The sequence below is a fragment of the Leptonotus elevatus genome, chromosome 10 (assembly GCF_054856555.1).
Source record: "Leptonotus elevatus isolate MCC_2025b chromosome 10, RoL_Lele_1.0, whole genome shotgun sequence".
Lineage (NCBI taxonomy): Eukaryota > Metazoa > Chordata > Actinopteri > Syngnathiformes > Syngnathidae > Leptonotus > Leptonotus elevatus.
The window spans coordinates 6,067,605-6,092,107 of NC_141248.1; the positions used below are offsets into that span (position 1 = coordinate 6,067,605).

At 38.6% G+C, this 24,503-nt stretch overlaps 1 protein-coding gene across 4 annotated transcripts; it reads right to left on the reverse strand.

The window, feature by feature from the left end:
* Position 1: 1 nt before the first annotated feature.
* sfmbt1 (Scm like with four mbt domains 1) lies at positions 2-23,941 on the reverse strand. 4 transcript variants are annotated; one of them, XM_086087981.1, is made up of 21 exons: positions 23,858-23,941; positions 17,489-17,550; positions 17,290-17,384; positions 14,697-14,940; positions 13,113-13,201; positions 10,961-11,213; positions 10,287-10,384; positions 9,094-9,195; positions 8,813-8,972; positions 8,574-8,656; positions 8,159-8,285; positions 7,858-7,971; positions 6,763-6,802; positions 6,606-6,670; positions 6,362-6,501; positions 6,038-6,147; positions 5,745-5,920; positions 4,503-4,684; positions 2,951-3,175; positions 1,481-1,609; positions 2-1,403 (listed from the first exon to the last, which is right to left on the reverse strand). In XM_086087981.1, exons 2-21 carry the CDS (start codon positions 17,511-17,513, stop codon positions 1,263-1,265), a joined length of 2,598 nt encoding a protein of 865 aa, XP_085944107.1. In that variant the 5' UTR covers positions 17,514-17,550; positions 23,858-23,941; the 3' UTR covers positions 2-1,262. The 4 variants fall into 4 exon arrangements, with proteins under 4 accessions (XP_085944107.1, XP_085944105.1, XP_085944106.1 ...); XM_086087979.1 differs by having other exon boundaries at positions 6,606-6,673; XM_086087980.1 differs by having other exon boundaries at positions 6,763-6,805.
* Positions 23,942-24,503: the final 562 nt, after the last annotated feature.

Here is a 24,503-nt window from a genome sequence, read left to right on the forward strand (position 1 = left end):
ATCAAATGAGCTGAGCGTTTTTTATTGCAGTGTTTTCTTTAAACAGTAAATAAAAAATAAAACATGAATGGTATTGACTGTAACAACTGACGAACGAGAGAACAAGGAAATCTACAGAAGCTTTTTTGTTGCAAAAATACAAACATAAACTTGACTAACACTACAATGACAGAATTAATAATTTATTTTCTTTACAAAGCATCCCATTGCTTTAAATCCGTCGGTTTATTTGCTGCGCGCACTGAGCTCATTTAAAATAAATTATGGTGTAAATTGGCTCAAACGATCTCAGGAATACTGCTAAAAAAACGGTTTAATTGAGTTTAAACTATTCAGTGCATATATAGTGAATATTTAGAGCATTTCCACATTGCTTATTAGGAGTATTTATCACACTGATTTTTCACTGAATTACCCTGTTGCATTAAAGATATTTGTGTACATTATATACAGCCATGCAGCCACATCAGTATTGCTATACGATGCATGGTTTTACTTGTGCCTACATTAGTGTCTGTCCATGTATCATAACACAACTAAAAAACAATTAGCACTTTCCTCACAAAAAGCAAATCATTATCGCTCAATGATATTCCTGAGCAATATAATTTTAAGATAATGATGCAAATTGTATTGTGGTTGCCTTCAATTGTTTCATCACGGTGACAAAGGGTCTCACTTCTGAGGTGTGACTTGGAATTTTTCAGTGTAGAGAGATTTTCTGTTTTTAAGCGCTTATATCCAAATGATCTTCTTTCTTTGCACTTCAACTGGACTGGTGAATGTGAGCGTACCAGTTTCTGCCTTGACACAATAATATCAAATATTTATAAGGACGTGTGAAGCAATATTGCCATGACAACAAAATTAGTAACACAAATAAATTAAAATGCCTTTTCTGAAACTTAACACAAGAAAGTAAGCTTCACAGCCTAACAACAAGATCACCTTGTATTCAAAACACAATTTAATAAAGGCTTTTAAACGTATCCAAAGGCTTCAGGGCAGCCCTTAGTTTAATTTCAGTCCTTACCCGAAGAGAGCCTGCTGTGTGTTTTATTTATCCTTCGCAGCTCTCTTTTTTAAACACCCAGAAATATCTCCGTTGATGTAGCTCTTTCCAGCTTTCTTCTATTAGTGTCCAACACCACATGGTCATGTGCTTGTTTCAAGATATCAAGTGTAAGCAAGGTCAAAATGGAACATGACGGTGTTTTTTAAAGTATGAACAAGTAGTCCCTTCGTTATTTCTTCACCTTCAGCTACGTGGCAAACTGTTGATAAAATGCAAGTTTGACTCTCTCAATGTGATGGCACAGCTTGATGGCCGGTCCCAGCTTCAGGTCCATACACTCCTGCACAGTTGGCAGGTTGAGCAGCAGAAGAGCCTGTCCGTCGATTTCCTACGAGCATAAGTTTGGCTGTTGTTACAGCAGATTGGAGTTACCCTAAGGAATTTACGTGTGCATGTATCTCTTACTTGATCCATAAAAATGCGTGCAAGAGGTGCACAGTCAGTAGTCCTGATGAAACGAACCACATCAGTCACACTCCACTCGAGGGGGCTGGTGTCCAAACACAACTTCTGAGGAGGTTCCATCTTTGACGTCTGCAAAATAAATTCAATGAAAGACGCAATGTAGTGTTGTCCAATCCAAAACTGAAGGCTCTTAATTTAATGAGCAAAACATTAGTGACCACGTATTGTATGTTTGGTATGTACACCAAGTGACCACAAACTTATGGCCAATAGCACCATGAGATCTAGTGCAGAGCAGATTTTTTTAAATTATTATTGTACAATAATAATAATTATGTTTAGAAGGAATTGTTGCAAAAGGAAAATATGGTAATCGTCCTTTCACTTTGACATACAGTTAAACACAAAATTATCATACACAGGCAACAGTTATCATTTTGTCGGAAATGGTTCCGTAAAGTGACAAAAGGCTGTAAATCCCTTCATCTATTTTTTTAAAATGCTATTTTCATTACTATATATATATGCGAAAGAGAAGTTAGATGGTTAGATGGAGGCAACTGATTCGCTGTGGCGACCCCTGAAGCAAATAGGCGAAAACAAAAGAAGAAGTAAAACATCCAAATACCATTTCTCAATGCATGCATATCCAATGTTGTAAATTTCCAGTGGATTATAGAATCCTCTAAATTACGGTAGTTCCCAAAATACTCTGGAATGGTTCGACTGTTTTCTCAAAACTGACCATCATGGATATAAATACTTTTCATAATGTTAAAAAAAATAATCCCCTCAAAATCTGTAACACAATTTGTTCAAGTATTGGCACCTTTTTGTGTCATTTCGAGCCACTCTACAGCAGATTCAAACAAAAATGGGGATAACTTAGTTAAAGTTATGAATTATTAGGGGAGAGAATGCACACTTTTTGTGCAATATACCTGCAAAATGATGTTACTACTCTGGCTCATCAACAACTACTGGTAGGTCCCAACTGAAGGACCTCACTATTAACATTGTTTTTTAGAGGGATGCTTACATCTGGTGACATTTATTTGCCATTGCCCTGAAGCATCTCAGGGTATTGAGATCAATATTTGTGGCTTCATATGACATTTGAAAAGCGATAACAATAGCATTTTATACAGACTGAGACTCGTACTCCAAGATGAAGTGTAATAAAAACGCTGGCTGGTTGATAAACGTTTCGCTTCTCATCTGGTTGCGCTCTCGATCATCAAGATATTATCATTGGCTGTTGGGTTTACAGTAGAGTACTTGGATTGTGATAGAAGATGGAAAGCGTATGACAATCACACAAATCTCAGAAGAATTCATTGAATTATGGTATTAATCGGACAGGCTAACGGCCAAGAGCCAACATTCAACCTGCTTAGCAACAAGAATGTTAAAGATATAACAATATTACATCACACTACAGCCATAAACAAGATGTTGCTTTTTTATTACCTTTGGTGACGGAGGGTGGTTCTCATCATCGGAGAAAGAGGGCGAGCGGGGTTTCCGCCGCCGCCGCGTGGGCCTGGGCGTTGCAGGCGGCGATGAGGACGGTGTGGGAGGCTGCGATTTTTCTACCGATTGTTCGGAATCATCTTGGAGATCATCATGTAGTTCTGAGCCAGAGTCTTCACTAAGGGATTCATCTTCATCAAGATCTTCTTCTTCACCACTTCCCTGAACAGACAAGAAGGTCGATGTTCTGTTAGCAGATATTCAATGACAGCGGGGCACATGAATTAAAATCAGATAATCATTTAACTAGTGTCTACTGCAGTGTTCAGGGCTAACAAATAATACATTGACATAACTTTATTTTGTAGTTTGCCCAGTATCAAACATTGATTGAACATAATAAATCAAACAGGAAACAGTATGTCCAGTTGGGACAGCACAGGTCCGTGTGTGAAAATATAGTATGCGGAGTTCCACAGGGATTTGTGCTGGGCCCAAAATTGTGCCTACATTACAAACTAAAGTTTGTCCTATTTGCAGATGATAAAACAATATTATGCTCTGGCGAGAATTTCGAGACATTGATAGAAGAGATTATAATTGCAATGTATAAATAAATAAAAACTGTTTTTCCGTAAATAAATTGTCTCTAAATATAATAAAAACAAAAATTATGTTCTTTGGGAAACGTCACATAAATCCGGAAATTCAAATTGATAATGTCCTGATTGAAAGAGTCTATGAGCACACATTTCTTGGTGTAACTCTTGACCATAAAATATGTTGGAAGCCACATTGACAAAAATTGTGGCCCTGATGATTAAATCTAAAAATCTTCTCGATAAGAAAATGTTGTATACCATATATTGTGCTCTTGTATTACCACATTTAATATACTGTGTTGAAGTTTGGAGAAATGTATATAAGAGCAACACAGAAGTTTTGTGTAAAATACAAAAGAAAGCTATCAGGAAACATTGTAACTCTGAACCGAGGGAGTATATTTCGATGCTTTGTCTTTGTCATCAGTTTGAGGTTCTGTCGTATGATAAATGCGTATAACTAAATAGTGGAAAATAAGGGGTAGGTTCATTATAAGTTGTCTGAACTTCTACTTACTCCTTATTGAGCTTATTGAGTTTTTTTTAACTTGATGTTACTCAAAGAAATGAGAAAAGAAAATCGTGGCAGCTATCTTGATCGTGACTTTTTGACTGGAGTCTCGTCTGACCGCAGTTTATATTGCCATCATTTACAGTTCTCACACACCATCCCAAAATAATTTTCAATTAACACAATAAAATATAAGCATCTTAGCACCTTCGTACTGGTCTGTGGAGACTTCAATCATCCTTTTTTCATCATATCATTATAACAAAATATTTTTATATTATTTTAATGACTGTGATTTATGTTAATGTACAGCACTTTGTTATAGCGGCAGGTGATAAACTGTTCTAGAGATAAAGACGAGATCAACAGTATGGACACAGTACGGTTTTAGTTAAGACCAGGCCGCAGGAAGAAAGTTCCTGAGTGTGTGTGTTACCTGTGGAGAGCCAGCAGGTGTGTTATCTACAGACGTTGATGAGCGTCGCTTTTTATGGACAAAGAGCTGCTTCCTTCTCTTCCTCCTCCTCCCTCTTCTTTTCACTCCAGCCTCGAGGTTTGTGTGGCCTCCAGGCGGGCGGCCCACTCGTTTGCTCTTCTTCTTCCCGTAGTAATACGCAGCTGGCAAGACAACACACCATTGCTGCACACTACTCTGATTTTTAATTGTCATAGTTTGAGTGCTGTTGAGAATCTAAATGAACGTGCAAAACAAATAGATATGACATGAACGTAATCGGAAGATTAGCTTTCATGCAAAAATAATTACAGTGGAGCCTCAAAGGTTGAACACAACCAAGTGCTATTATAATATGTACACATAATTTCTGCTATCAGGTTGGGTTGTAGCCTATCCCAGCTGTCTTTGTGCGAGTGGCGCAACTCACAGGGGCACATATAGACAAGCAACCACTCATATTTACACCTATGGACAATTTAGTATGCAGTGAACCTCGGGCTGCTCGATTATGGGGGAAAAAAATAATCACGATTATTTTGGCAATAATTTAAATCACGATTATTCAAACTATTATTTTTGGGTACAAAACAAGAAAATGTTTAAGCATTTAAAAATATTAAGACCAAAAAATTGCAACACTATAATTATGTAAGTTCCTTTTGGACCAAACAGAAGTTCTAATAATATATATTTATTTATTTACGTTGGCAAAAACTTGGGAGTGCAGCACTGTGCAGTAGGACGATCATTTATGTTTTGGTACAAAACAAGAAAATGTTTAAACGTAAAAAACAAATAAAATAAAAAATCAAGAAATAAAATTATTTGAAACATTATAATTATGCAAGTTCCTTTTGGATGGAACAAAATTGCAAATGTATACATTTAAACAACTTAAATGTATATATTTAAACAAAAAAAATTGCATTAATAATCTTTTTTTTTTTATGATTATGCTGATTTTGTAATTGTGGAGTGTAATAATTGAAATGGTAATTACATTTTGATTAATTGGACAGCCCTAAGTGAACCCAACATGAATTTTGGACTGAGGGAGGGTCCTTTAAATGCTCTCGTAACTGGACTCTCATAAGGCACACTGATGTCTCGATTGATGTGACACATCATGAAACATTTCCAACTCTGGTGCAATTCTAACAACGAACTTTCAATTTCCGAAGTGATTCAACTACGCTAAACGTACAGTATGTCTCCACTTACTGTATTTGGTTTTGGTGAGGACAGAGCAATTCTCTGAGCAGCGCTCCAGAACCATGCGAGGTCCAAAGAGGTTGGGACAGCACTCTAACTTGATGCAGGTCTTCCTGCAGAAGTCGGCCACACGATCTGCCGTGCGGACTATTTCCACTGTGGCTCGGTAGCTCTTTCCCTTGTATCTGAAAAACAAAGAGAAGCACATGTTTACGTCCACATTTTCAGCTGTGAGCACTTGTACTACTCCTGCTAGTTGTTGTAAAGGTGTGAGAGAAGCTGCAAATGACATTTTCTCTCACTTGGCTTTGAGTGTCTCTCCATTGCCTTGCCAGCGACTCTCCTGATCCAGCTGCAACTCTCTCAGCACGCGGCTTGGCTTGTACGCAGAGTTGATCAGAAGAGTCAAAACCTGCACAAACAGTTAAAAATGCAACACTTAATGTTGCTTTGGTGGTTTATTCTTTAGTTTTACACAATATACTGTATTTAGTGAGATGCCGCTGTATGGAGGTACTTGTAAGGTAAATAAGGACCTTTTCTTCTTGACATATTCAAATTTTTGTTTTTATTTCAAACAGATATAAAGGAATCTCACAACAATTCAGTGATAAAAAACCCTCAACCTCTTTTATCACAAGGACACAGTTTCCAGGGCCAATGAACTGAGGAAGCTCAGCTATGCGTCCCTTGTTAAGATACGGCCCGGAGAAACAGCGATGGTTAAAATAGATCTTGGGACAGCAGTATTTTCCATTTCCTGCTCCTGCAATGTGGATTTAAAAAAAACAACCACAACATGCAAATGATTAATACATGCAACAAACAGGGAATGCATTTTGAGCTTTGTCAATGATAGATTTTACTGACCAGCCTCTGGCTGATTTGCCATCTGCTGCTTAACCGTGTCAGGCGATGACTGCTTTGGCGGAGCTCTGCTGCAAAGTGAGGCAAAATGAGTCAAACAAGAAAGTTGATTCAGCTGGAGAAGTTCAGGCATGCGACTCATACTCATATTTATACTCACTGTTTTTCAGGCTGCACCACTGCAATCTTCCTCTCATTTTCTACTGAAAAGTAGAAAATTAGTAGAGATAAGTCAAGATTTGTTGCGTTAGAGTTCCCTCACTTTTCGCGGGTCAAACATTCCACGCCGGATAGGTGAATTTTGGTGAAGTAGAGACTTTTTTTTTCTCTCCAATAACCCCTAATACTGTCTCACACCTTAATGAGCATCTGAGTTGTAAGAGCGGCCTCTTTGAAGTTAATTGCCTTCAATTAACTTATTTTTCCTTCTCGTGAGGGTGCACGTGTATTGAGGGTGGGGGGGGGGGGGGGCGTAATGAGACACAGTGTAGGTGCATGTAGTGGTCTGTTCTTAAAATAGCTCAATTAAAAGAAGAAAAATGGCAACATTTTTAAAACTTATCATGGTACAGTTTTCTTAATTTATCATATATATAATAGTTTGTTTAAAAATGTAATAGATTGTGTTGAATGAAAGAAAGAGATGTTCTCAAATATTACGATAAAGGACAAAAATAGCAGCAGAATTGAATGGGGTACTCACGGGGGGTTGAGGGTTGGGGGTTGATCGCATAAAAAACCATGAGGTAAACCGAGGTGTATAATTTATGGATTATGAATAAAAATCTGCGATAGAGTAACATGTAAATGTTCTGATATCTGCTGCTGAGTACTCAAAAAAAACGCTACTTCGCAGGTGAGCGTGGAACGTAACACCCGCAAAAAGTGAGGGATCACTGTAAATACAAAAAAAACAGATTGTTTATAATAGGCTCTTTTTTATTCCGTTCTTTTTGTATTCAGAATACGACAGTGTATCCTTTCCTCCAGATCAGATTTCAATTGTATATCCAGCAGCAATGCACATTCACAGAACATCCCATTTAAAATCTGCCACGTTTCTAGGTCTCTCAAATTATATCAGATTATAATATGTTGTGTAATTTACTGCGTTAATGTAGAAGAAGGTAATGTTTGTTCTAGGTCTGAGGGAACAAAATATCAATAACCACAGTTGAAGCTGTTCATTGATTTAGCAGAAAAAAACGTATTAAGAATAGCTGCACATTGGTTTGTGATGGGATGCTTAGTTTACCTGCGGGCTTGATGGGGTAGACAAGTGGATATCCGTTTGTTTCACACCAGCTGACAGGGAAGATGTCCAGAGAATCCACATGAACTGTCAACTCAGGCATGGGCTGCTTTAAACCTGAATAAACACGCACAAAACATTGATGCTGAGTGAGCAGTTTCCTATAATAGATTGTTTTACATTCCACAATTAGTTTCTCCTCCGTGAGAGATCAAAGCGTCAAGACTCATCTTATAGCCTCCTAACACATGATAATGCAGACTAATCTAATAAAAGAAATCTTTCTTTCAATCCTCGCGCTCACCTTCCAGGCTGAGCCAAATGTATTGACCTTTCACCCTGGTGACCGTTGCCACGTGAATGTTCTCTGGTGACAGCGGGTTCACAGCCTCCAGTTTCATGGACTCTTTAAAGCTATGTTCACATGTCTCCTGGTCGTGTAGAAAGGAACAAAATAAAAAGTGTTTTAGGCAAATAAGTGAATGACATATTTTCTGTCTGTTCAAAAACATTAATAGCCTATGTTTTTTTTATAGTGTTCTTGCATCTGTTAGAAGGCAAATTTCATACTGTATTGTTCAAGTGTGTTTCTGCTTACAAGGCCACATCTTCTTCAGTCTTTACATAATAGCTGTGTGACAACAGCAGCTAGCAATAAGCTACACTTTTGATTTTCGCTGGCACTTCGCTGGTAGATGTTAAAGGTGAGTTTGACTTACAGTGGGGAAGCAGTGCTGAGGAGCTGCTTCGGCCTCACACTGTTTTAGGTAATCGGCCCAGTCAAAGTCTGGACCCTGGTAGCCTGTACATGACACGTGATAAACAAAAAGGAATTATGATGGCTTGTTCAGAAAGGAATCACAATATGTGTTAGACAGAAATTTGATTCCAAGAAAAGAAGTGTGATTGATCTAATCAGGTGATGTGAGTACGAAGGACAACATGTCACAGAGCAAACCTGGTGGCGGGCTGAGAGGAAGTCCATTTTTAAGACTCCATTGAGCAGGAAAGATCCCTGGACTGTCTTTGTGGCACAGGAAGGAGCGCCCTGAGCCTTCAGACTCCTCAATACCACAAAGGTCATCCATTGTCACCAGGAAGTACTGCTCATTGAACACCTAGAGATGGCAAAAACATAACTTAAAAAAAAAGTTTTCTGTTCACCTCATTTTGGTTAAAGTTGTGTTAATTCAGCGCAAACATTAGAAATGAGACTGATTTGATAGTAAAGTATGTTACCTTGGCGACAGTGGCTGGCCGGATAGAGATGGGTGCAGCAGGGTTGACGGCTTCCAATTTAATTCCTTCTTTGAAACAATGAGTAGCAATGCCAGGCTGGTCCTGAGACGAACAAACAAGGACATATTTAGCAACACACACTAGAGATTTTTTTTTTTTTAATATTTCCAAGAACCCTCTCATAGTCCTAAAGCCAAATAAACATAACTAAGTAGGGATGTCCAATACTGCTTTTTTTTTTCAGGCCAATACCAGTACGAGAACTCAACTCTTGAGGAGTCACCGAAATCAAGTACCGATGATGACGCTAGTATTTTGGATACATCAAATTCCCCTCCCCCATAAACAGTGACCTACAAAAGACCAATATTTACCAATATAGGATTTTGCATGAAATTAATGGCAATTTTCTATTCTTCTAATTTCTAGTTACTGATCGTAAAACAGCCGTGGCCCGCACGTACCGGTAACAAAATAAGGCTTGGTATTGGCCCGATACCTGGTATCGGTCTCGGCCATCCCTAACTATATGTACTCTAAATGCCACTGGAAATAAAACGTTTACGATTTTCCAAATAACATGATGATAATTGCCCTGCGATTGGCTGGCAACCAGTACAGGGTGTACCCCGCCTACTGCCCGAAGCCAGCTGGGATAGGCTCCAGCAACCCCCGCAACCCTTGTGAGGACAAGCGGTACAGAAAATGGATGGATGGATGGATGATGATAACAAATGTATTTATTTTTTTTGGGGGGGGGGGGTGATAATGTTATAAGAATGAGTAAAATTTCTATTTAAAGATGAAACATAAAGGTTTAACCAGGGAAGAAATTAATATTTTAGCAAGTGAATTTCAAAACCACAACTTTGTACATGCCTTTTATTCTGGAAAAGACACAGTCCTTTTCTAAAAAAAAAAGCCTTATTCTTAAAAACGTAAAAAGAAAAAAAAGTAAAAATACAGGCCTTCATCATATCAGAGTTTTCATTTGGCACAAATCTAAGATAGGGAGCTGCTGGTTATGCACTTTCTTTTGTGAATTATATGACATAATCCACTGCAAATAATTTTTCAAAATAAGGCTCGGGACAGTGGGGGTCCCCACATCCCACTTTAAGAGACTAATAAAATCAACACTCATGTAAAACTTAACATGAGGAAAAGCGAATAACAGTTCATGCTGTCAGCACCTTATTGAGCTCTGCAGTCAGAGATTCATCTTGAGGAAGTTCCGTGATCCTCCGCCTCACCTCCTCCCACTCTTCTTCTGTTCGCAGGGCCAGCAGTTCTGAAACAAACAAACAAATCAGCTCCAGAAAGCCAACTGCTCACGTGTACATATATCAGGACAAACTAATAACGTTTATTAGAGTACTTGTGTACTGTTAGGTCCATGCACTTAAGTAAACAACACACAGTTATTAACAAAATCCAAGTCAAGAAAGTACAATTTTAATACCAAATCTAGGTTTGAAATCGACTGGGCCTGAAGCAACAGTGTAGCAAGCTGTAGAAATAGTCTGCAGAGCGTGTTTTAGCTTAATTATTAACAATGGTTACTCTCTTAAACACTCAAACATAGATAACTGTTTGCTCTGTCAAGAAACAGTTGAATACCACTCTCATATGGCATGATTATTCACAAATTACAGTACGACTAAAATGGTTGATTGAAAATCAATCTCTTAAGCTAGTAACTTTTCTCGTTTGTGGAAAAACAGTGTGAATGCTTGATTCTTTCAGCATTGCGACAATACTGGTACGGTATCCACCATTGATAAGCTTTGCTAGAGCGCTAACATATTAGCATATTGAATTTCCTTCTTTTGTTTCTAAAAATGAATATCAATCTCAAGCCACTGACCAGAAGGAGGCCTGAGGGCGCAGCCATGCTCTTGAGCCCAGCCTGGTGGGTGGAGACGTGGGTGGAGGTAAAAGAGCCAAAGGGTCGCGGGTGTGTCCGGGACGTCCTCCGTGCCCATCAGCCGGAGTTTCAGCCTTCCTCCGACATTCTCTTCTACCTCAGCGGCCCAGGCCAGCCCCGGGTCAACGCAGTCCTGCAGCTCCACGTAACAGCCGGCGCTCAGCAGCTCCATTGGGTCTCGACCACACTGAGGCTGAGGAAAGGAGGGAAGGGGTTAAATGAGGAGACGCGAGCGTACGCACACAAATGCAAATGCCCACACAGTGAGACGAGGTAAGGAATTCACACTGGGAGAAAATGTGCTGCATGGCTAAATTGCAGAAGTCAAGCGTGGCCAATGAAAAAACAAACATTTCACTTCTTATTGTGCACAACATACAGTAGATGTATTTTTATGATTTGAATGTTGGAGGCGCAGCACAGTGAGATAGTGGTTAGCTTGTCTGCTTCACAGTTGAGACATCACAGGTTCAATTTGTGTGAGTTTTTGCCAGCTCTTTCTTTAATCCAGTCACTGAGCATTTACAATACATTAGCAAGAGCGCTGTAATACTTACATCAATTTAAACCATTTTTCTCTCCAAAATGTTGTGAAATGTAAAGGACTTATTTAATTTTAATTACCGGTATTCATCTCATTAAACAACTGGTTAGTTAATTTAGTGTCAATTAAAATACAGAATTTCGAATATACATTTAACATACATTAATTTGATTACACAGTTGGTTAATTAATTCTAATTAAATTAATTATGAATAATCAACTTTATTTATAGAGCAATCACAGCTGTAACACAAGTTGTGTGCATAAGATCACACACACACACACATAATAATAACAATAATAATAATAATAATAATAATAATAATAATAATAATAGATGAGCAAGTATCAATACTAAGTATCCGTACTCGAATCGGTGGCTGAGACCAGTATCAGCCGCCCTCTAGTGGCTGTTTTATGATCAGGAACTAGAAATGAGGAATTAGAAGAATAGAATATTGTTGTAAATTTCATGCAGTTTTAAGGAAAATGCAATATTGAGATATATATAGGTTTTCATTTAAAATGATCTGCCATTGTTTTGTGGGGGAATTTTATGTACTAGTGGTATTAGTTTTGGCATTGGTGACTACTCAAGAGTTGGGTACTTGTACTGGCATCATTCTGAAAAAAAGTGGTATCAAACATCCTTAATAATATAATAACTCATTAAAATTAAATTCCCTTAAAATAGGTGAGTTTTTATTACCATTGGTTACAAATAATACGATAGAGTACAATTAAACTGTGAATGAATAATCATTTCTATTTATTACTAATAAAGTAATTTACTAACATATTTTAACTTTTCATTTCTTTTGTTTTCATTATTTCGTTTCCTCTTCAAATGTTCAAGGAGCTCTGTCCATTTTAAAACACAAATATGTCCCTTAAGCTCAAAAGTTTGCCCATCTCTGCCTTAAATTGTCCATCGGAGCAAATGTCGATGTGAAAGGTTGTTTGTCAATGTGCCCTGTAATTGACTGGCAACCAGTCCGGGGCGCACCCAGACTCCCACTCAAAGTCAGCGGCCAATAAAACAATTACAAAACAATTATTCCTTCCTATTTAGTTTTGGCCCAATTAAAAGCTCTCATATGATTGACTGTGAAAAATCCTGTAGAGCTTCTTATGGTGGGATGCATATAATTCCTTTTAAATGTGAACATTTCCTAAGAATCACTTAAAACAAATGACATTTGAAATGTGTGTTTGCATTCTCTTAAAAAAGGCTGACAAATGCAGAATAGTGTTTCTCTCACAAGGACATAAAAAATATGAAACGAATGACTGATGTGCACAGTGCTGTAAAGTGCCAATAATGCGTGCTAAAAGTGCATCTTACGGTAAAATCTGTCACCTTTGATTTTTCCTACTACTTTGTCACATAATAAGACAGCACTTCAATTTGAAGCAATTTTCAACAAGTTGCCAAAGTGTTCAAATCAGCAGTTACAGGAGAATGTGCTTGGCATAGATGCACACACGTGAGAGAAATGCTGCTCAAGCTCATGTTGAACAGCAGCTGCTGCGGTTTGCTTGCCTTACCAATTCCAGCAGGTTGGCAGGCGCGCTGCACTCCTCAGCCAGGACTTTCTCAAGTAAAGCCTCCCAGTCCTGGTGCCTCTCACGCACACCTGTGATGGATCACGCATATATAGATGTATTAAAAAAAATGTGTTAGTACCCAACTCACTTTGTTTGGACTTGCTCTTAAATCTGCTAGAGGTGTAAAAATTACCTAATCGATTATCAAATTAATCAACAACTGTTTTAATAATTGAATAATCGTTTAGAGCCATTGTTTAACTTAAATTTGTCCCAATCCTTTGATTTCACCCTTTCAACATTAATCATTTTCTGATTTCTGAAGTACTTTTTTACTTTGGAAAACAATGCCCAAACCAGCAGCTCAATCAGTTTCAAAAAGGTTGGGGGGTGCAACATCAGTTCCTCTAATGTGATATTGCTTAATTGTTGTTGTTTTTTTTGTTTTGTTTTATCTAAAAATCTTTTTTGCAATTATATGTTCTATGCAGCTCCATTAGTCTAAACACGGAATTGTGATTAATATTGTATTTGTGGAATATGAATAAAGCAGCAAAATCCAGCCGGTTTGATCCATCTCACAGGGCGGCCATTTTGCTACTTACTGTCGACCGACAATGACAGCACAGTCGCTCAGGCTCAGGTTACGACCAATCACAGCTCAGCTTGGAAATGTCACATGACCAAACTCAGAAAACAGATGAGCTGTGATTGGTCGTTAACTGTGCCACCATTAATCTAAAAATAAAAATAAAAACACAGTCTTCCCGCTTCCCACTTATGCTGCATTCGAGGATGGTTGGAAGTCGGCTTTATCCCAGTTGGCTTTTCCCAGTTCTGACCTGAAAGCGTTCGAGGCGAAAGTAAACAAGCAAAATGGCGGATAGTGATAATTGTTTTTTATTTTGGTCCTCAATACACAATTTGACCTCCAGCAAACTCGCCTTTTCGCAATTTTGCTTCATTTATTGTTTTTATCTTATTTCATAAGCATTCCATACAGTTCAGTAGTTTACATGCATGAAATTCTACTCATGCAGGGAGTAGAGGCATGCTGTCGCGTACATTGTGTTTCGTGACGTTATGTCGAATATTTATGATTGAACAAAGCTATCTAGTTTTATACTCGAGTAAATTGTGTTTTACCATTCACGCCATTGTAGAATGACGTCACATTGTAGTCGGTCGCAAGTGGGATTTTCGAGTTCAAGGGGGCGTTCCCGTACACACTTCCTGGTTTGAAGTCGGAAAAGGTCGACTTCCCACTTTCCTCGAATGCAGCATTACTATCGACTGAAAATGACAGCACAGTCGCTCAGGGCTCAGGTAACAAGTTGACTAATTATGGCTCAATTCCAGAAAACAGGTGTGCTGTAATTGGTTGTTACCTGAGCCCCAAGCATCTGTGATGGATTAAAAAAAATGGCTGGATTTTGGTGCTCAACAATTCCACAAAGAGATTATTATTCAGAATGCCATGTTTAGAATATTGGGGGCTTATATAACATATTACAATAAAGAAAGTTTTGGGGTTGACTTCCGGTTTAAGTTAAGAACAACAAAAAGATTCCAACTTGATCTCACCGTCAGGGGCCCTCATGATCTTGCCATGCTGCCGGCTCCATCCGAGCGGGTGCAGGTCAGCCGTCATGGTGTCACACCAAAAGTCAGCGCTGCGGTTATCCTGGTATCCTTCGTAGCGGAGCAGCAGCAGCTGGCCGCATGTTGTGATGATGCTGGCCACCCAGTAAGGACTGTCGGCCTCCGAGCGCACGCACACTTCCAGCTTCATTCCTGGAGTCAACCCTGTCTGCAGACCCTGGTCCACCTGAGACAAGGGCACATGACAAATGTGGACAGTTCGTTTGGAGTAGCCCAGTCTGTAAGGACATCAGCTTGGGGAGAAGAAGACCCGTTATGGATCAAATGTTGCTTGCTGGAGCGGTGCTAGCTTGCTTCCTGAGCTCTGCCAAAGTGCCCTAAAGCAAGGCATGGACCAAACGGTTCACTGCTAGCCTTAGTGCTGAGCATATTTAAGGAGCATGTGTAAGCAAAAACACTCATTTAGAATGTTAATGAGTTTCCCTAAGGACACAATAAAGGATTTATTTTCTTGCTGCTTTACAGCAGGTTGCAAAAGCTGCTTGGCTAAATAATCAAAAGAAAATACGTGCACAGAAGGCACACTAGAAGTGATCAAGGGAACATTCATATTCCGGGGGGGCTTCGGTTTACAGTGGTTATGAACAGCACACAATGGACTTGTTTGCCTCCTTCCAGCATGCAAGCCAGCTTTGCTATTGTTTTACATTTTATTATTTAATATTTATGGCCTGTGAATACAACTGTCTTACGACTAGTGTTAATTTTATCAGCCATTTTTAAATGTTGTCTCCTTTTTAGTCCAGTTAGTCTTTAACAGTAAGTCAACCTCATTCCATTTTCATTTAGTCCATTTTTAGTCGACTAGTATAAATTTAGCATTTTAGTCTTTATTTTAGTCCACGAAAACATAATTTTATTTGTCTAGTTTTAGTCAACAAAAACTGTCAACATTTTAGTCAGGACAATCATTTTACTCCTGTATGTTTTTTTGTCAGCAAATAATGTTGAACATTTCGGATCTAAAACTATTCCACATAAAATGTTCTCTCATCTTTTTGATGAAAACCCCCCCGACAATTACAGTATATCAACAAGTGGCTACTATGGCGCCATTCTAGGAGCTAGTAAGTTAGCCAGCATTAGTTAGCGGTCGGAATAACATTATTGTTGGAACGTTATAGCCGTTGGATTAATGTTACCTTATAACTATAATTACTTCTTTTTTTTTTTATACGTTCACAGCTTCCTGTCTGTCCCATGTGTTTGTGCATGTTGCACTTGCAAGCTGCAGATTTGGAAGGGGGGGGGGGGGGTTGTCACTGCGTGTCACATGACAGTGTCACAGTTACAGATTAGCAGAGATAAGATTTTACAAAATCATATAATTTTCATCTCGTTTTTGTTCATGAACTAAAATGAATGTAGATTTTATTAAGTGAAGTACATTTTCGTCATGTCTTCATTAGTCGACGAAAATGTAAACTGATTTAGTCCCAGTTATTGTTTATTAATGAGGATTTTAGTCCAGTGTCTAGTTTTAGTCCGGAGAAAAATGTGTGTTGACGAAATTATTTTTGTTTAGTTTTCATTGACGAAATTAACACTACTTACGACGAGTAACATTTTTCCACAACTAGCATCCTCTTTGCCCTAGTAGTACGCAATTAACCTTACTTGTGAAGTGCTTTGTTGCACTAGTAACACTACTCACCCATAAATTCTGAACCATGAACCAATTGTTCACTCTTGTTAGTGGAAGACGTGTCAGTATAGAGCTACCTCTTTATTGAAGAGAGGTTGTTTCTTAGTAACCAATTTCACTAGAGGTAAAAATACATTGCCATGCCAACACAAGTGATAGCATTTTGCGAACCACACACACATTACCAGAAGATAAAACAAACATCAATGTAAATTTAATTGGGAAAATGAGAGTCTTGCATGCTGCATTCACTCTTGCTTGTTTCTAGAGGCAATTTGAAAGAGGAAGATAAGTAGGGACAGAAGGGAGGGCAGCGAGAATAGAAGGAATAAACTGCACAACATGTTTTTTTAGCTTGGTGAGAACAATTGACCATGTGATATCAGCAGCCTAGCTTGCACGTGGAAAGTATCCTGACACAGATCTCGCACAGTGTGTCATTTGACTTAATTTACATGAAATAGTAGTAACCTATTTCCAACAGTCATAGCGTATGTTTTGTCTGCGTAGCTTCCAGTCGTTAGTTGTTGTTGTTGTTTTGTCCAATCAGATTTCAGCTTCTATATGTAACTTACCATGTAAATCTAATTTTCCTAAAGCCTCGAGAATACCCAATGATGGTGTCCACCACATACAAACAGTTGAAATATGTGTGTTTTTTAACCAATCAGATTTCAGATTCACCAAAAAAGGCCTGCTAGCTGTCGTAGCATTTTTTCCAACCTCTGATTGGTTAAGCTTGAAATGCTCACCAAACATATTTAGATTACTATAGCTAGCTATAGCTATCCTGCTAGCTATAGCTAGCAGGATAGCTACTGTAGATAGCTTGATTGAATGTTTAAGTTTTTCAAGCAAGTTAGGGCTCACATGTTTAAAAGCATGATGAGGCACAGACGCAGCACCGGTTTCCTCCAAATAGTCATCCCAGTTAAAGTCGGATACATCCTGTGCAAAGTCTCCATCTGGAACACAAACACACATTTGTTTGCTTTTACAACCTGCTTTCTAAAATGTGATGTTCCACTTTTCACTGTGCTGTTTAGAAGAGAACAATTCTAAATCCTACCAGAATCCAGTGACTGCTGGTTCATGCTGGTGTGATGTCCTCTTCAACCGAGATTAGGCACCCTGGAGAAGAATAGAAAAGGATTCCAATCTATCAAATGAATAAGGTCATGCCCAAAAAACAATCCCCCCAAAAAGTCACTGATTTCTCATTTAGATGAGACGTCATCATATGTTCCACCTGCAACATAATGAATGACACATGACTGCGCAACTTGCAACCTTAAACATGTTTTCCATGGTTTTTTTAACGTGTACATGTGTAGATGCCACGGGTCTGTTCTAAAGATAGCTCACAAGCAGTGATGGGACACTGTGACTTGCCTAAAAGCATTAAAACAGAAGAAGAATGTTAACATTTATTTATTTAAACTTAACATGGTATACATTTCTTAATGTATTCTTAATGTATGATATTCTCTCCATATTTTTTTGTAAATGAAATTGATTGTGTTCAATGGTAAAAATAAATAATAATTTAAATGCTGTTTTTATTTACTCAAATATTTCCAAAAATAACATTATGGAGCTGTAATTTTACTACCGTGATAGTATTTTTGCTCACATTTATCATACCGTCAGAATCTAATATTGGTCCACACCTAAACAATCAAGTTTCCATTAATCCGGTCAGACGGGTCAGTTCAAATGAAATGTGAATTTTTTATGGATATATCCCTGTATGATACAATTTATCATTCATTTGTGAGGCATATTTTACTGTTCAGTGGTTAACACATCTCCAATTGCTATAGTACATAAAAATGGGAAATATCCTGTCTAGGCTAAACTCTACTTTTATACAACCTTGACGTGAGCATTTGAAACCGAGAGAGGCTTGACGTTAACATGGACACACATCAAGCTTTGACACGTCAGTGTGACCCGCGGTCTGCATTGTGACACACACATGAAATCAAGTTAATTCAACAAGAGCTGCGGTGTGAATGAGGGGAGCGCTGGGCGGGACCGCGACTGCGAACAGGACGCTGGTCTGTCACAGCAGCTCCATTCAGGCGACCTGTCAGCCTCGTCTTTGTCACACGGGACGTCTCTATTAAAGCGGGGCCCACGTCGCACACCACCCCTTCTCAGCCCCCCCACTGCCACGGTGACCCCCGTGCTCCACCATGATCTGCGCCGCCTTTCACCCCCGACCCCGCCCTCTGTCTTTTTACTCCCCCACCGGCACATACATACACCAGAGGATCGCATTGTCCATGGGGTCACACTCCCGAACGTAAGAGTGGAAAAAAAGAGCAATGGAATAGAACTAAAGTTGACAGCCTCTATTCTCACATCTGATGCTTATCTCATTAATGAAAGCAAAGATGCTTTAACACACCACTCTCTCTAGACAGAAATGCATCAGTCCTAAAATAATATAAGTGCATGAAAAAATAAGTACGACACTAAATTGATTCAATCATCCTTTTTTTTTTTTTTTTTATCACATAAACACCTTAAACTGACCATGTTGTGACGTTTATTCAATTGGAAAACAAATCAGCTCACATGTGCACACTAGAGACAGACCGATATGCTTTTTTCCCCCTGGGCATCTACCGATACCGATTATTAGTCAAGGAGGCCGATAACCGATATTTGCAGCCCATATTCAATTTCAGTAAAAAGGAACATATTGTCCTCAAAAATTAAATAAGAATACAAACTCCTAGTCTTGACTTTGGTGAAATGTCTTTAAGCATTTTATCTTAGACAGCAAACAACTTTGTTTGAAAATTCTGTCAAAAAGTTCAGGGAGCTCAGCATGTCTTAAAATGTTAAAACTTAAACATTAGATCCCAACAGTTTTCTACAGTAAATAAAGTTTTCTAAAATGTTTAAATAACTGAAATGTAAAACATGTGACACTTATCTTTCGGTTAATTTCAAACAAAAGGTGCAGAGAGTTCCCAGGGTCAGCTGAAATCTAAATCTAAATCTTATCAACAGTAAGATAAAAAAAAAAATGTCAGTATTCGTCAAAATGCCAAATATCTGTGCCAATAATCGGCTCGGCCGATAACTGGTATAGAATAAATTAATGCGACAGCTGCTTCAACAAATTAATAAAAGTCTTACAGATGAAACATAAGAAATTCTGTTGTGATTTTCATTGTCAGACATAATTTTCAGTCTATTTTAATTCAATAGTGAAACTACTCTGAAAAGGGCGTCTGTTCTGTCCAGTATGTTGGTAGTGCCGGGTCATTTACAGTGCCTCTCATTATCCTAATTACATTCACCTTAAAAATAATAACGGCAGTGAGTGCAATCCACAAAGACTTCCTTTAGTCAAGTAAGAATGCGCAAAACATCATGTAAATCATAATCAAATCATGTATATAAAATATTAGCCTGCTCTGCTGAGTGCATTTTTTGTTAACAGTAAATGAAAGCAAGCCATCAGAATCGTATTCAACCCACGCTTATCATACCAGTCTTCACTTCTGTTTGGCAACCAATCATTCTTGGAGGACTTCCAGGGTAGTGTCAAAAGTTGACAAACTCCCGGAACATTCTGTGATTTCTTTTTTTCTTTCCTTTTAGTGCCACCACAACCACAAGGGTCGAGTCAGGTCTGTTGTGTATAAATCATAAGCTTCTGCCAGGTAGCAAGTAGCAACAAGCCACTTTTCTTCATTAAAATTGAACAACTAAACAAGATGAAAAGCATATCATCACCACCTAACGTGGCGAAGGGATGACATAGTGTGTCCAAGGAGCGAATTGCAATCAGTGATGTAAACAGAAGCATGAAAATGACAATGTATTTTTGCATGTAAACATACCTGCGATTATTTGCTGACTGCCCTTTTCGAAAACTATCCTTTGCGATTTTTATTTCAAGCCTTCCTTCTTTTAACCTTTTGCAGAGCAGCGCCACTTTGGCTTACGCGTACACACACACACACACACACACACACACACACACACACACACACACACACACACACACACACACACACACACACACACACACACACACACACACACACACACACACACACACACAGACAGGAAGAAAAACAACTTCCCCTCTTTCTTATACAGAACAGTTAACGGTGTGCATGGAGCACAACTACCAGCAGCCTACCACTCTCAATCTCTGTGCACTACCTGAGACTGACCGAGCCTGAAAGAAAAAGGGCCAATCCCCACCCCAACCGGCGCTCAAATCTTACAAATCAAATTCTCATTGGCACTTGGCATGTGATTAAGATTTGTGCAGCATCCAAAACCACTGAGGTCTCTCAGCAACAGGAAGTGCGACATGACGAGCGTCACGATTACAGACAGCCACAGCGTTTCTTGGAAATTAAATAAACATCATCTCGTCACCATCACATTTAATCAGTTGTTTCTTTTTTTAATGAGTGAATACTTGTTTCCTCTTTTTATTGATGTTTTACTTTTTACATGGAAACGACCGGTACCTCATTTGTGACTCAAATTTTTTTACCTGTCCATCACTTTGAGGTTCCTATTTAAGTATCACTCGATTAAAAAAAAAAAAAAACTATAGTGTCATCTGCATGGTTAGCCAGGAAGGTGCAGATTGAAATATTAACCAATAGTTGATTAACTGAATGTTAATTATGTTGATTATCCGTTAAAAATTATTTAGTTGTATTTATGGGTGCTTGCTTTTCCCCCACACTTTGGAATTCTGTTCCCGGCAAGTAGAAGCCATTGTAAGTCTCAGGATCGAGCGTTGGCCTTGGTTGTCATAATAACAAAAGCCAGATTCATCATTGGCCTAGCAGTATGTTGGGGCGGTTACGTAAGTTAGGTAGGGTCAGCCCATAGCTCAGCCCAAGATCTAGGGTGTCTAAAGTGTATTATAATTTTTGATCCATAGGATATTTTGACAAAAAGCATATTAATAGAGACTTGGGAATTGTTATGTGTAAAATGTGGGCAAAATACTAATGTCTCCTTTAATTTGAAAACGTCCTTTACCTGTGGAATCACTATTTTGCATGTCTTCCTTTCACATAGAAATTGGGAGAGAAATAACACAAGCATGTTTCAAAATGTGTCCTGAAATTAATCTCAAAAAGATGCAGATTCTAGGGTGACTGGTGGTAGTAATCTCATGGATTTTTGAGTGCGCAATCATATGGACACCTATATAGATAATGCTACGAGGTCATGTTTGATCAAATGACTAATACACTTTGGACGAATCAAAGATTAGATTAAATAAATAGTAGTTCGTTAGAGGCCGTCAAATGATTAATGATTCTGAGGAAGTTTATATTCCTTGGGTGATGATCATGGTCTGGTTCTTTACATGCTGTTTGTAATGCATACATTTGTTTATATTCCTTGGGTGATGATCATGGTCTGGTTCTTTACATGCTGTTTGTAATGCATACATTTAAAAAATAAACAGCAGATTGAACATTTTTCTTTGGGGAACTGAATTTGAATATCATAAGTTTGAGTTCATTTAAATTAGGTATTCATTTCTGCAGGCATTTAAGTCTACAGAGGGAAGCCTGCGCTGAGATTCAAACCCAGAATCTCAGAACTGTGAGGCAGATGTGCTAACCACTAACTCTAGGTCAATGTTTAACTACCACATTACTACACGGGGGTCAAAAAAATTATTGTACCAGCATGGTGAATGGATGATTCAAATTAGCAAAGTCACAAGGAGCAATCTTGCTGGAATTAAAAATAAAAATAAATAAAATAAAATAAAATAAAAATAAAAACACACACAGACGTCATTTGCACTTCAAATGCCTCTAAAATCTTCCCAAAAAAACAATTGCTGACTAAAGTATATAACCTAAAGCCTAAAGATGTTTAATGTGCACTATTTACATTAAGTCCAGTTTTTAGGGCAAGTTATGCAGTTTGAGACATCACGGTAATTTTAAGGCACTCACTTGGACGACATCAAAGAATTTCAGCCCATATGCGCCTTTTTGTGGGTATTTTTAGCTGAAACTTGCCAGCTAATCAAACAAAAGTTGACAGAAAATTAAGCTTCTATGGGGGAGTACTGAAATTGTATTAAGGTAACAGCATTCCTTGAAACTGATAGCAACAGTTAATCCAAAATGTCAAGTATTGCTGAGTTTTCATCTTGGGGTTGAATGTAGAAACGACAGATTTCGCAAGCAAATGCGACTCGCCGCACATCGCTGTAGACCAGTGTACAACTGAATGTGCAGACATGAGAATATTTACCGTTGACAGGCTGAAATTCCAAGGATACACTTTATAAAGCAAATTTATTTCTCTTATCCTATTTTGTTGTGTTTTTTTAATCCATACTTTACAATTGCTTTTTTTCTGGGCTACAACAGAGTAAAGGCATTTCAATTCCTTTGAGTGGTGTCAATTGACATAATACGCTACAAATAAACTTAGTTACAAGCTCGATAACTGAATAAATTATACTCATAAATCAAGGTAGTAACGTGCATCTTACAAAAGTGACTACTGCACAGCCCTTACATTTTCATTTACCCTAGAAGTGTACTCACTTTTGTTGCCAGCCTTTAATTGGACATTAAAGGCTGTGTATTGAGTTACTTTTGAGGGGAAAGTATATTATACATGCTGTAGACTGACTACATGTGGCAAAGTGTCATTTCAGGGGAGCCTCAATAAAATATATAACGAAATACCTAATTTGAAAAAATGTGAGGTTTGTACTCACTTTCACTATCGTGAATAATTAAAATTGTCATTTCACTATGTTTTCCCTACTTCGCGGATCAGTCAGGTTGCACAATGGGGAAGTTGGAGGTCACAATTGGCGGTTGCAAAAACACAACCTGAACATCATCCGCTTCTTTCCAAGCGCCGACATAACATTTGGAATTGGAAGAACAGTTGACATTATGACTTGCCCAACACTCGACATACTGTATTATGTATTATGTAAGACTGTTAGAGCTATTCAAGGGCAAATGTCCTTTTACGTGTGTTTAGGAGAAGTGCACTGTTTCCCACACTCCAGTGACGAGATGAGAAATTAATGGTTGTGCGCCGCCGTAACTTTCACACTGATGCGTGCTCGACGCATGGCCGCTCACGGGCGTCTCGAGAACGAAGATGAAACGTGTGCATAATGCACATATGTGCGAATGTTTATGTGTGCGTAGAGACTCCGTGGACGCGTGGAACGAGCGAGTCAAGTTACTGCACGTCACGGGCTCCCAGCAATAAGAGCGAGCACGGGCTGACGAGCAATAAGGAGGCGCTTTACACGACCGAACCGGACTCGTCTTTTTGAGAGACAGGAAAAAAGACGAGTGCCACACCGCGGCGCAAAGTACAAACAGGAAAATGTAACAAACAGTGCGGAGTACGTGAATATTTAGTCGCCGAATTCGTCTCTTACCGTTAAGTAGTTTTTCCAAGTCGCTTTTTTAGATGCCGATCCTCTCACCGCCTGTCTGCTCGCTAGCAGTTATGTGAAGTTAGCGTGATTCAAACACTTACTTAGAGTTTATTACTTTCAAAATAAAAGTATGGTACCTGCGTAAAGGACCGACAAGCAATAGCGGATATGTTTGGAGGGATGTTTCCGGTATTACACGCGTGACGCCTCGCTAGCTTGATGCACTTCTGGTCCACGACCTCATTCCAATATGGCACAAACGGCTACTGCGCATGCGCCCTTTGATATGCCTCTGAGCCCGTCTACATCACGCCGACTTCCATCTTCACACACAATAAAATTTTCACACAACCGCAATCCACGGCAACATCTGGAACACGCACAAAAGAAAAGCGACAAAAACAAAAAAATACAAAAATAAATATATATTTTTTTAGAGACGTGTTATTTCTTATGTTTAGAGAAGTATTCCCATCAATCATGAGTGGATGATTGGGGTGTAATAAATTACCCTTAATCGACCCACTTTCGATAACTAGAAATGCACTGTCAAGAAAAAGCTTTTCGTTTCGTAACGTGCAACCTTTCGTGACAATCGATTGGAAACGAACCAAGAGAAGCTCATTTTAAATGGCAAATGTTGCAC

What these genes read in the sequence shown, in the direction of transcription:
- sfmbt1 (XM_086087978.1), bottom strand. Translation starts at nt 17,513, where the DNA reads ATGAACCAGCAGTCACTGGATTCTG. An exon ending in CGCCCTCAGGCCTCCTTCTG is followed by an intron (nt 10,385 to 10,960) that starts GTCAGTGGCTTG and finishes TGTTTGTTTCAG; the next exon opens with AACTGCTGGCCCTGCGAACA. An exon ending in CATTTGGCTCAGCCTGGAAG is followed by an intron (nt 7,972 to 8,158) that starts GTGAGCGCGAGG and finishes GTGTTTATTCAG; the next exon opens with GTTTAAAGCAGCCCATGCCT.